The sequence below is a fragment of the Coffea arabica genome, chromosome 9c (genome assembly GCF_036785885.1).
Source record: "Coffea arabica cultivar ET-39 chromosome 9c, Coffea Arabica ET-39 HiFi, whole genome shotgun sequence".
Classification (NCBI taxonomy): domain Eukaryota; kingdom Viridiplantae; phylum Streptophyta; class Magnoliopsida; order Gentianales; family Rubiaceae; genus Coffea; species Coffea arabica.
Genome location: NC_092326.1, coordinates 41,237,175 through 41,249,388, shown reverse-complemented (window position 1 = coordinate 41,249,388; position 12,214 = coordinate 41,237,175). Strand labels below are relative to the sequence as shown.

Sequence of the window (12,214 nt, the reverse complement as noted above, 5' to 3'; positions counted from 1 at the left end):
TCAAAGCGTAATCGCACTCAAAATTTAAAAAAAAAAATCAATGTGTAGCCATACATGATATGTGTAGCTACACTATTCCTTTTTTTATTAGACATTTTACATTCTAGGATTCTAGGACTAGACTGCCAAAAAAAAAAATATGTCTGCACACATGGGTTGGTTTAAAAAAATTATTAAAAAAAAAGAAAAAGAAAATTTAGCCCGTCGCCATGCATGAGATGTGCGGTCCTTATGCATAGCAACGCTAGAATATGAGATGAATAGAACAAAGCCCTACAAATACTTTGTTTTACCATTATTTTGAGAAATTTGCCTTGACTGGCAATTAGCTAGTCGCACCCAGAGACTGTAGATATTATTCATTGAAAAACAATAAAGTTTCTTGAGGTTAATTCAGACGAAAATAAATAAAGAAATTCGATTAGTGTCTACAAGTTGATGAATAAATTTGATAGCTTTTTGAAATGAATCTTGATCAAACATCATAATCGTATATGCGATCAGTGTTGTCTGACCTTCCAAAATTTAAGCAATGTCTACGTTCATGTATAAACTGGGGAAAAGATGTTTGCTTTAACAACTTGCCTATTAGGAACAAGAACATGTTCATGTTTTCACTTAAAATGAGAAAATATGAACTCATGCAAAGTCTAAAAACGGAAAAAAGAAACTGTTAAATCACATTTTATACGACATAGTTACCTTGAATCTTGATTCTTTGTGTATTTGTAATGTATGGGCATCTCGTCCATCAATTGTGATTCACAAAAGGTTATATTACACTAGCCTTTTTTGAAGTTTGTCAAGTTTAGCAAAACGCTACCCCTAGTTTTACGAGTTTACCACTATTTAATTTTAACATGCTCATATATAAGCATTTTAGCTTTGTGGTATTAATATCACAAAGCATATATACTGCAAACACCCAAATTTGTCGGTGTGAAATTTTATAGATCCAAATGAGATATTGTCTTCATGGTCGAATTAAGCATCGGCAAAAATCAAAATAAAGGAAAAAAACTTGACAATCTTGAATCGGGAGGTCATTGTTGATCTTCAAAATTACTACAAGGGATGTCTTCGTTTATAACATACCATAAAGGAACATAGAGAAATTAGCCATTTGCAAAAGTATGTGTGTAGGCCAATATATATTATTTCTAAAATAAAAATTTATCTCTTTCAAAGAATCCGATTCCAAGTAGCTCAATTTGGATAATTTTGGAATCCTATTAATACATTCCCAACTCGATTTCGATAATTTTGGAATCCTATTAATACAATGATCCCATTAGTTTAGCACATTGTTAATCACTTTATTGCGAAGAACTATAAGCTGCAAAGATTTCAAATTACTATTCAAAGTTGCAAACCATTGACCATCAGGAGATCCATCCACGTTGGAAAAATCCATCCTATATCCGCTATTCTAATTAACCATTTTTAGTTAATAAAAGGTTGATGTTTTGACCAGATTAAGAGATCAAGAACGGAGAGATGGCGGGATAGAGAAAAGGAAGAAAGTAACCGAAGTTACAGCCACAATTGTACCACAACACTCGAGCCCCTTACAAACCACAAACATAAATTTTGATAATTAACGGTGCCAAACTCCTTGTCACCACTATAAAAAGGCTACAAATATAGTTAAGATTACACTATTTAGATAAAGCAAACGTAAATAGTGGGAAAGAAAAAAGAAAAAAAAAAAAAGAAGAGCAAAAGATGACAAGAGCATTAGACATCACATTGTTGTGTTCATGGCTGTTCTTTACATGCATTGTCCAGGCCAGAACAGGACCTATTGATGTCATTCAACTTGGCGCAAAACGTGATGGCAGAGCTGACATGAGCCAGGTAATTAATCTTAATCTTAATGCAGAAGCTACATACATCGAAATCGAGTTGGTTGATTGATCAGTTCACCAGAATTTGAAGAAATGTTCGTGATTTGTCGAAAGCTTTGTTCCTATTGAAATAAATAATTGGGCTCTAAAAGATTTGCCATTGCTGCAGGTTTTGGCGAATGCTTGGAAACAAGCATGTAATTCTACAACAGCATCTACAATTTTGATTCCAAAGGGCACATTTTTATTAAAAGAAGCGAGCCTTGTAGGTCCTTGCAAAGCACCCATTACGATTCAAATACAAGGCACCATCAAAGCACCTGCAGATCCTGCACAAATAAGCAAGGATAAGGAATGGATAACAATTATGTACGTTAACCAATTGACCCTCTCTGGAGGTGGTACCTTGGATGGCCAAGGAGCCAAAGCTTGGACCCAAAATGAATGTCGTGTTAAAACCGAATGCAGCAAACTTCCAAATGTGAGCCAGCCTTTACAACATTGAATACACACATATGAATGTTTTGCCAATGATACATGAGCTCAATTAATAATCTGATTGTTGCGTTTTTTTAACTTGAAATTGCAGACTTTGAGCTTGAATTTCGTCAACAATACTGTCATCCGTGACCTAACTTCTTTGAACAGCAAACTGTTTCACGTGAATCTTTTCGCATGCAACAATGTAACATTCCAACACTTCACAATCACAGCACCTGGAGACAGTCCCAACACTGATGGTATTCACATTGGACATTCCACTGGAGTAGTCATCACAAATTCAAACATAGGAACCGGGGACGATTGCATCTCAATTGGTGATGGTGCCAAACAAGTTAACATAAGCAAAGTGACATGTGGACCTGGGCATGGAATCAGTGTTGGAAGCCTTGGAAGGTATGACAATGAACTGCCTGTTGAGGGCATCTTTGTTACCGACTGCACCATCTCTGGTACTTTAAATGGTGTAAGAGTAAAGAGTTGGCCAGCTTCTAAACGTGGTAGTGCCACCAATATGCACTTTGAAGGTATTATCATGCAAAATGTCAGCAATCCAGTGATCATTGATCAAGAATATTGCCCAAACAACCAATGCACAAACACAGTAAGTTAAGAAACATGCATGCTAAGACAATCAAATTTAAAGTGTATTTCTTTTCGAGCTAATTTTTTTCTCTTCTCGTTGTTTTGATTTACAGGCCCCATCAAGAGTTAAGATTGCTCAGGTCAGCTTCAAGCACATCACTGGCACTTCAGCAACACCAGCTGCTGTGACTCTTCTTTGCAGCAAGAGTATCCCATGCGAGGGTGTAGAGGTTGCTCACATTGACTTGGCATACAATGGCAAACAAGGGACTCTGTCAAGCAAATGTGCCAATGTGAAGCCAGTTCTCAGTGGCAAACTGAACCCTCCTATCTGCGCCAATGCTATCGTTCATGCTTAGGCTGCTTAAATTTTTGCAAGTGTAGGAACGAGTTTGCAATTTTTTTTCTCCTTTTTTCTTTCCCCCTTTCTGAAAATATATTTCAGGTCTTATTATTTTTTGAATCCATTCAAAAAGTAATTCTGTTAGATGAATCCATACTCTGTATGAAAATATCATAAGTTTTGATACTTTTGACAGCAAATAAAATATTGTCTCAATTTTTACCGTAACCTATACCCTTCATCTTATAATTATGTTTGTTGTTTTTCAATTAATTGTATCAATAGTTACAAAGATGAAATTGTCCATTACAAATAGGAAACTTAACTTGTAATGGTCATTAAATTATCACATTCCCAACTAAAACTTTTATCTACTATACACTTCATCATTAGTTATGTTGAATATCAAACTTCCTTACTTATTATCATTATCCCTATTAAAAAAGTACTTTTGGGAAAAAGAACTTTTTGTTTGTTCTTTGTGTTGGAGCGTATTTAAAATTAAAGAAAAAGAATAGTGAAAAAAGAGAGAAAACCAACTGTGTCTACCAATGAAGTTTAAACTAATGACAATAAACCGTTGTAGTCAAGAACAATAAGATATATAGGATTACTTGCACCCCATTGTTAATAAACACTACACCCAAAAGAATGCATATTGCTCATGTTCAAACAAAATACATCTATTCAAGTTAAAAAACATTGCATCTTACTTCATATTAAGCAACTTTATTGCAATGCTAATGAACTTTTTATTTTCTATCCTCTCATCTCTCCCTATATTTTTTTTGTCCCCAACTATCAGTCTCAAGATTCGACTTGAAGCCTTCCCATAATCATTGCATCAACATCAGTGATTGCAACATTATCGAACTTTTTCTTGCATAATAAGAAATAATAACAAAGATAAGCATGCATACAACTTCTACGCAAAGAATTACTTCTCCTTGGCAAAACAAATTCAGGCAACCAAGTCCAAAGAAAAACATAAAGTGTTTGTTCATCTACTTTCACATGTACAAAGTTAACCCAATAACTGAACTCTCACAATTTGTTTGTCATTTACTATCAAGTTGAACAACGCACAGGTCTGGTAGGTAAATGAATTTGCTAGGTGGGTAGTGGAGAAGGATTAAGTGGGTGGCGCAGTATAACAAATGACATTGAATGACACAAATCCAAAAAGCCAATTCCTTTATACAAATGACCTGCCATAGAATAATGATACAGATTAAGCCCTTGATATAAACTCTATTATTATTCCCACCCTTTGATGTGCAAATTCATTTTTCCTACTTAACAGTTTTGCTTTGTTGATAGAAATATCATAGTATAATTATTAAGCATCATAATATTATGAGTGTACAATAACTTGGATAAAAGATGGCAGTGTCTTAGAGTTGGAGTTATGAATAATCTAAAAACCACAAAAATGAAAAATAATATGGAGAATGTTAGATCTGGTACTTCAAACTTAAATAATGTTTTTAAAAAAAAATTGGTCAAAGAAAATGAAAAATATAGAAATAGTGTCTAATAAAGTTGATAATGTAAATTTAGTATATATATATATATAGCATGTTTCATTTTGAGATAATATAATCTTATCTAGGTGGATTAGGAAAGAACTAATTACGTTAGCAATAATTCAAGATTACCTATATACTCAATAGATCATTGGCTAAAAAAACAATAAGCATGCCCTTTTTATTGAATAGATTCACATGGTGAAATCAAATATATATATATATATATTTATGGGTTTAAATCAAAATTGTTATTAAACTCGTGTATAGGTCTATTGAATATCATGTATACAACTACAATTAGTTTGTTTAATTAAAATAAAAAAGAGATATATTACATGTTATTCGTACTGTTCAGATGAAACCAAATAGATATATATATGGATTTAAAAAAAAACTATTCGTACACATGGTCAATGAGAGATGAAAAAATTCATTCGTGAAATGTGAGGGACGAAACAATTCATTTTGTAAAATGTAAGGAACTATAGATCAAATTATGTAAATTTTGTTTTGATAATTTTTCCCCTAAAAATTGATCACGTGCAAGACACGTGATGAATTCCAACCAAAAACTAGTCGAAAACTTAGATAAGAACCAAATTTGACCAATGTGAATTTATAAGAGACAAAAAATTACATTTTTAAAAGTGAGAGACAAAAAAAGTCTTTTTACAAAATATGAGAAATGTTTTGAACGATTTTTTCAAAAGTTTTACCATGACAAATATAAATTACAAGTGAAGTACTTCAAATTGTCAATTGTTTTTCCCTTTTGGCACCAAAAGCATAAGATATATTACTCTAAGTAAAGATGCTTTAAATTTTCTTTTTCCTCTTTGGATCAGAATCATAATCATTCAAAGCGTAATCGCACTCAAAATTTAAAAAAAAAAATCAATGTGTAGCCATACATGATATGCGTAGCTACACTATTCCTTTTTTTATTAGACATTTTACATTCTAGGATTCTAGGACTAGACTGCCAAAAAAAAAAATATGTCTGCACACATGGGTTGGTTTAAAAAAGTTATTAAAAAAAAAGAAAAAGAAAATTTAGCCCGTCGCCATGCATGAGATGTGCGGTCCTTATGCATAGCAACGCTAGAATATGAGATGAATAGAACAAAGCCCTACAAATACTTTGTTTTACCATTATTTTGAGAAATTTGCCTTGACTGGCAATTAGCTAGTCGCACCCAGAGACTGTAGATATTATTCATTGAAAAACAATAAAGTTTCTTGAGGTTAATTCAGACGAAAATAAATAAAGAAATTCGATTAGTGTCTACAAGTTGATGAATAAATTTGATAGCTTTTTGAAATGAATCTTGATCAAACATCATAATCGTATATGCGATCAGTGTTGTCTGACCTTCCAAAATTTAAGCAATGTCTACGTTCATGTATAAACTGGGGAAAAGATGTTTGCTTTAACAACTTGCCTATTAGGAACAAGAACATGTTCATGTTTTCACTTAAAATGAGAAAATATGAACTCATGCAAAGTCTAAAAATGGAAAAAAGAAACTGTTAAATCACATTTTATACGACATAGTTACCTTGAATCTTGATTCTTTGTGTATTTGTATTGTATGGGCATCTCGTCCATCAATTGTGATTCACAAAAGGTTATATTACACTAGCCTTTTTTGAAGTTTGTCAAGTTTAACAAAACGCTACCCCTAGTTTTATGAGGTTACACTCTTCAATTTTAACATGTTGATAAATAAGCATTTTAGCTTTGAGGTAATAATAGAATAAAGTATATATACTACAAACACCCAAATTGTCCTTGTTAAATTTTTTGGTGGGATATTGTCTTCACAGTCGAATTACGTATAGTCAAAAATCAAAATAAAGGAAAAGGACTTGACAATCTTTAATAGGGAAGTCATTGTAGTTTTTCAAATTACTGCGACGGATGTCTTCGTTTTATGACAAACCTCAAAGGAGGATAGAGAAATTAACCATTTGCAAAAGTATATGTGCACATACCAATATAAACATTTCTAAAATCAAATATCATCTATTTCAAAGAATCTGATTCCAAGAAGCCCAATTTAGATAATTTTGGAATCCTATTAATACAATAATCCTATTAGTTTAGCACATTGTTAATCACTTTACTGTGAAGAACTATAAACTCCAAAGATTTCAAATCACTATTCAAAGTTGTAAACCATTAACCATAAGGAGAACCACCCACGTTGGAAAAATCCATACTGTATCCCTTATTCACTAGTTTCATTAACCTTTTTTAGTTAATATAAGATGAAAGTAGCAACTAGGTAGATGTTTTGACCAGATTAGGAGATCAAAAAGCGAGAGATGGTTGGATAGAGAAAGGGAAGAAAGGTAACCGAAGTTATAGCCACAACTATACCACAACTAGAGCTGTTAAACGAACCGAGCTGTTCGTTAGCTCGGTTCGTTTCGGCTCGTTCGTGTTCGTGAAAGGCTCGTTCGAAATTTTAAACGAACCGAGTTCGAACGAATTTTTTTGTTCGATTAATAATCGAGCGAACACGAACATGTTCGCGAGTTTTAACGAACGTTCGCGAGCATGCTAAATGAACGTTCGCGAACACGAGTATGTTCGCGAGTTTTAACGAACGTTTGTGAACATAGACATAATTATCATTTGACAAATTTTAGGGTTAATTTTATGGCTGGACTTTTATATTTGGAGGGCAAATTTCTTTGTTTTATTTGTTGTTTTTATGTTAATGTTAGTTATATAGTTAATGAATAATAGAATTTAGTCACTTAATACTTTAATTATTTTTAAGAATAATTAATAATTTGCATGGCATATTTAAAGCATAAAATAATTTGGATTCAAGCATTTCGAACATATTCGCGAACGGCTCGTTTATGTTAAACTAGCCGAACACGAACTCGAACTCGAACACGAATTTTACTTAACGAACCGAACACGAACACAAGTTTGGAATTCGAAAATTAACGAACGAACACGAACGTTATTCGAACTGCTTAACGAACAGAGCTCAAACATGAGATACTCGGTTCGATTCGGTTCGTTTACAGCTCTAATCACAACACTCGAGCCTCTTACGAACCACAAACATAAATTTTGGTAATTAACGGTGCCAAACTCCTTGTCACCACTATAAAAAGGCTACAAATGTAGTTAAGATTACACTATTCAGATAAGCAAACGCAAATAGTGGGAAAGAAAAAAGAAAAAAAAAGAGCAAAAGATGGCAAGAGCACTTGGCACCACATTGTTGTGTTCATGGCTATTCTTTACATGCATTGTCCAGGCCCAAACTGGACCTATTGATGTCACTCAACTTGGCGCAAAACCTGATGGCAGTGCTGACATGAGCCAGGTAATTAATCTTAATCTTAATGTAAAAGCTTCATACATCGAAATCGAGCTGGTGGATTGATCAATTCACTAGAAATTGAAGAAAAGTTCGTGATTTGTCGAAAGCATTGTCCCCATTGAAATACACAATTAGGCTCTAAAAGATTTGCCATTGTTGTAGGTTTTGGCGGATGCTTGGAAACAAGCATGTAATTCTACAACAGCATCTACAATTTTGATTCCAAAGGGCACATTTTTATTAAAAGAACCGAGCCTTGTAGGTCCTTGCAAAGCACCCGTTGAGATTCAAATACAAGGCACCATCAAAGCACCGAAGATCCTGCACAAATAAGCAAGGATAAGGAATGGATGACAATTATGTACGTTGACCAATTGACACTCTCTGGAGGTGGTACCTTGGAGGGCCAAGGAGCCAAAGCTTGGACCCAAAATGAATGTCGTGTAAAAACTGAATGCAGCAAACTTCCAAATGTGAGCCAACTTTTACAACATTGAATACACGCCTATGAATGTTTTGCCAACGATACACGAGTTCAATTAGTAATCTGAATTGTTGTACTTTTTTTTAACTTGAAATTGCAGACTTTGAGCTTGAATTTCGTCAACAATACTGTCATCCGTGACCTAACTTCTTTAAACAGCAAACTGTTTCACGTGAATCTTTTCGGATGTAACAATGTAACATTCCAACACTTCACAATCACAGCACCTGGAGACAGTCCCAACACTGATGGTATTCACATTGGACATTCCACTGGAGTAGTCATCACAGATTCAAACATAGGAACCGGGGATGATTGCATCTCAATTGGTGATGGTGCCAAACAAGTTAACATAAGCAAAGTGACATGTGGACCTGGCCATGGAATCAGTGTTGGAAGTCTTGGAAGGTATGACAATGAACTGCCTGTTGAGGGTATCTTTGTTACCGACTGCATCATCTCTGGTACTTTAAATGGTGTAAGAGTAAAGAGCTGGCCAGCTTCTAAAAGTGGCTGTGCCACCAATATGCACTTTGAAGGTATTATCATGCAAAATGTCAGCAATCCAATGATCATTGATCAAGAATATTGCCCAAACAACCAATGCACAAACACTGTAAGTTAAAAAACATGCATGCTAAGACAATCAAATTCTAAAGTGCATTTCTTTTCGAGCTAATATTTTTCTCTCCTCGTTGTTTTGATTTACAGGCCCCATCAAGTGTTAAGATTGCTCAGGTTAGCTTCAAGAACATCACTGGCACTTCAGCAACACCAGCTGTTGTGACTCTTCTTTGCAGTAAGAGTATCCCATGCGAGAGTGTAGAGGTTGCTGACATTGACTTGGCATACAATGGCAATCAAGGGAATGTGTCAAGCAATTGTGCCAATGTTAAGCCAGCTCTGAGTGGTAAGCTGAACCCTCCAATCTGTGCCAATACCACCATTCCTGCTCAAGCTGCTTAAATTCCCACAAGCTTAGGAAGGAGCTCGAAAATTTTTTCTCCTCCTTTTTTTTTCTTTCCCCATTTTTTGGACTAAAGAAAACGTTTTAGATGTTTTAGATAAGAGCCAATGCCCCTTGCCAAAAAAACATGTATATTTGATCCGAGATCAATTGTAGAGCTCTCCATGAAAATGGGAGCATGTTTAATTAGTTAAGTTGCAATGTTGAGGTTATTCGATATTAATGTGGTACGTACTTTTATCTGTGTACCAAATGATAAACTGCAGCACAACTGCACAAGTGGACAAGCCTAAGTTGGTTCCTGAATTTGCTTAGGGTGGCCAATCGAGTTGTAAAATAATATGCTCAAAGAAGTCAATTCCAATTACTTGGAAATTTTTTCTTGAATAGAAAACTCATGAAGGGCTTGAACCATCTTATTTTGGCTCTTCTGAAAAAATTGTGAGATGAATTACTGATGAGAAAGGGACTTGGTAATACCCAAAAAAAATGAGAAAGGGGTCATAAATATGTAGGCTTTGCACTTAACCCCTAAAAAAAATTTTGGGTTTGTTACTCTTGTTTTCTTGCACTTCTTTGCCATGGTATTTCGGGTGTTAGTGTTGCACTCCACCGCAAATACGTTTATTAATTCTATTAAATGTGCTTGAATAGATTCTTTCTTCAACGATGCCTCTCTTTGGTATATCATTTGTTTTTCACAACTTGTTACAGTAATGACAACCCTAGTACTTTTCAGGCTGAGCCTTATATATAATTAGCTCTAAGCATCTTATATCGTATAAATATTTAAAGTAGAATAGTATAAATATTTAACGGGTGTTCTATGGGCAGTCGCTAAAATGTATTTCAAATGTTAGATTTTTAGAAATATAAAATTATTTAGGGAAAGTGTATAAATATAAGGGGATTAATTTAAAAAAAAGTGTAAAATGCAAGAGAAAATTGTAATTATATGATAGGTTTAAATGCAAGAGAAAATGTACAAAATGCAAGAGAAAAAGTGTTTAAATGTGTGTATATACGATAGGCTGATAGGTTAGGTGGAATGTAAATATGTTAACAAGTACCCATTTAAACACCTATTAGAAAAATTCTATTATTAGGCAAAGCATGCTTAATGAGTATTGTGCTTTATTATTGATCGAGCTTAATGGCAAGCTGGGACGAGGGGGAAGTATTAAATGCAGTTGGCAAATGCCGGCACACAATGACCAAACAAATTAAATATAGTGGGCTACTGGCAAGGCTTGGTGGGATGGGAGATCAACTTACCTCCCAACAATTGTCACAATGAGTGGCTCTTCTAAAAAATCTAGACGGGTGTGTAATGCACCCGTCTGATCAGGTGGTGGTTCAGTCCCCACATGCTCCCGTAGGCCCAGTTAGGCCTCTCCCCTATATAGATTATAATAGAGTAGGAGATAGATATTAAGTGACAAATGACAAAAAAAAAAAAAAGCAGCCTAGGTCGGCCCACAACTGCTACGGGCTGCTTCTCTGACATGCACTTTCCCCGCAAGGGCTTTCCAAACCTTTGGATCCATGTTGTATTTGTCAATCTGTTTGGAATTAAATCAAGCAAATTCTGCAGCAGATGCCACATGGACACCTGTTTCTCTAATGACTAGTTAAAAATCCTATCGTAGATTGGAAATTTGTTAGATTCTTCCACTTTAAGGCAGGACTAGAGGCTAATATGCAAATAAAATAAAATAATCTTTGAGCCAGTTACACGAACCTGTCCTTTTCTTTCTTTTTTCCGGTAGGAGACCCAGCACATCTCCAGATGTTCGTTGTAATCCCTTTTAAATATAAAGTTTAGATAATTTGCCTCCGGCCATCAACTAGCGTAGGTCAAAGTATATTCGGCAATTAAAGCAATTGCGGAATTAGGACCTTTGGGGAAAAGGACTATTGTCTGAGGATGGGTAAAATTATCTACTACTCCAAAAACCTGCCATATCTGATTCGATTCGATTCGAAAATTAGAATATCCGATATACATTATTTGATCGAGTCAAGAGAGAGTCGGGTGCCCGCTAAAATACGGGGCGAGTTTAGGTCACATAATTAAAAATTTACAGGTACCCGCCCCACCCCGCATATATATTTATTTATTTATTTATTTATACACATACTATAAAACAATTTTTAGAACTAAATAAACAATTTCATTGAACAAATTGCATTACAAATATGAGAGACTACAGTTTATTTACAAAATTAATTTTTAGCGGCCATGATCTTATGTTTTATAGAAAAGAGTTTAATTAATGTAGAACATATATTTAAAAAAAGTGCTACTTATTTCAAACTTTTATTGATTTTAAATTTTTTTAATTTTTTATTTATCTTGTATTCTCTTCGCATGCTTGTTTCTTAGTGAGAGACTTTTTTTAAGAAAAGAAATCTGTATTAAATTTTAGATGAATGTGTAAAATATAAAATTAAATTAGTATAAATTATTTTTAAAAAAATAAAATGATAAGAGAAACGAAGTAGGTACCCGTTGATCTGACCTTGTCTCAGCAGATACTCGCTAATATGCAAGGCGGGTAAGGGTCAGAAAATGGCTAACTCACAAAATGCAGGTCAGGTCAGCCAA

General features: G+C 34.3%; 1 protein-coding gene and 1 pseudogene across 1 annotated transcript; both read left to right on the top strand.

Moving 5' to 3' along the window:
- The first annotated feature begins 1,724 nt into the window (after positions 1-1,724).
- Positions 1,725-3,504, top strand: LOC113709037 (exopolygalacturonase-like). The gene is made up of 4 exons (XM_027231787.2): positions 1,725-1,857; positions 2,017-2,328; positions 2,437-2,952; positions 3,047-3,504. Exons 1-4 carry the CDS (start codon positions 1,726-1,728, stop codon positions 3,290-3,292), a joined length of 1,206 nt encoding a protein of 401 aa, XP_027087588.1. The 5' UTR covers position 1,725; the 3' UTR covers positions 3,293-3,504.
- A 4,522-nt stretch (positions 3,505-8,026) lies between these two features.
- Positions 8,027-9,605, top strand: LOC113709038 (polygalacturonase-like; annotated as a pseudogene).
- Positions 9,606-12,214: the final 2,609 nt, after the last annotated feature.

Coding starts and splice junctions, on each gene's coding strand:
- LOC113709037 (XM_027231787.2), top strand. CDS start 1,726: ATGACAAGAGCATTAGACATCACATTGTTGTGTTCATGGCTGTTCTTT. Junction 2,329..2,436: donor AATGCAGCAAACTTCCAAAT/GTGAGCCAGCCT, acceptor TTGAAATTGCAG/ACTTTGAGCTTGAATTTCGT. Junction 2,953..3,046: donor ACAACCAATGCACAAACACA/GTAAGTTAAGAA, acceptor TTTGATTTACAG/GCCCCATCAAGAGTTAAGAT.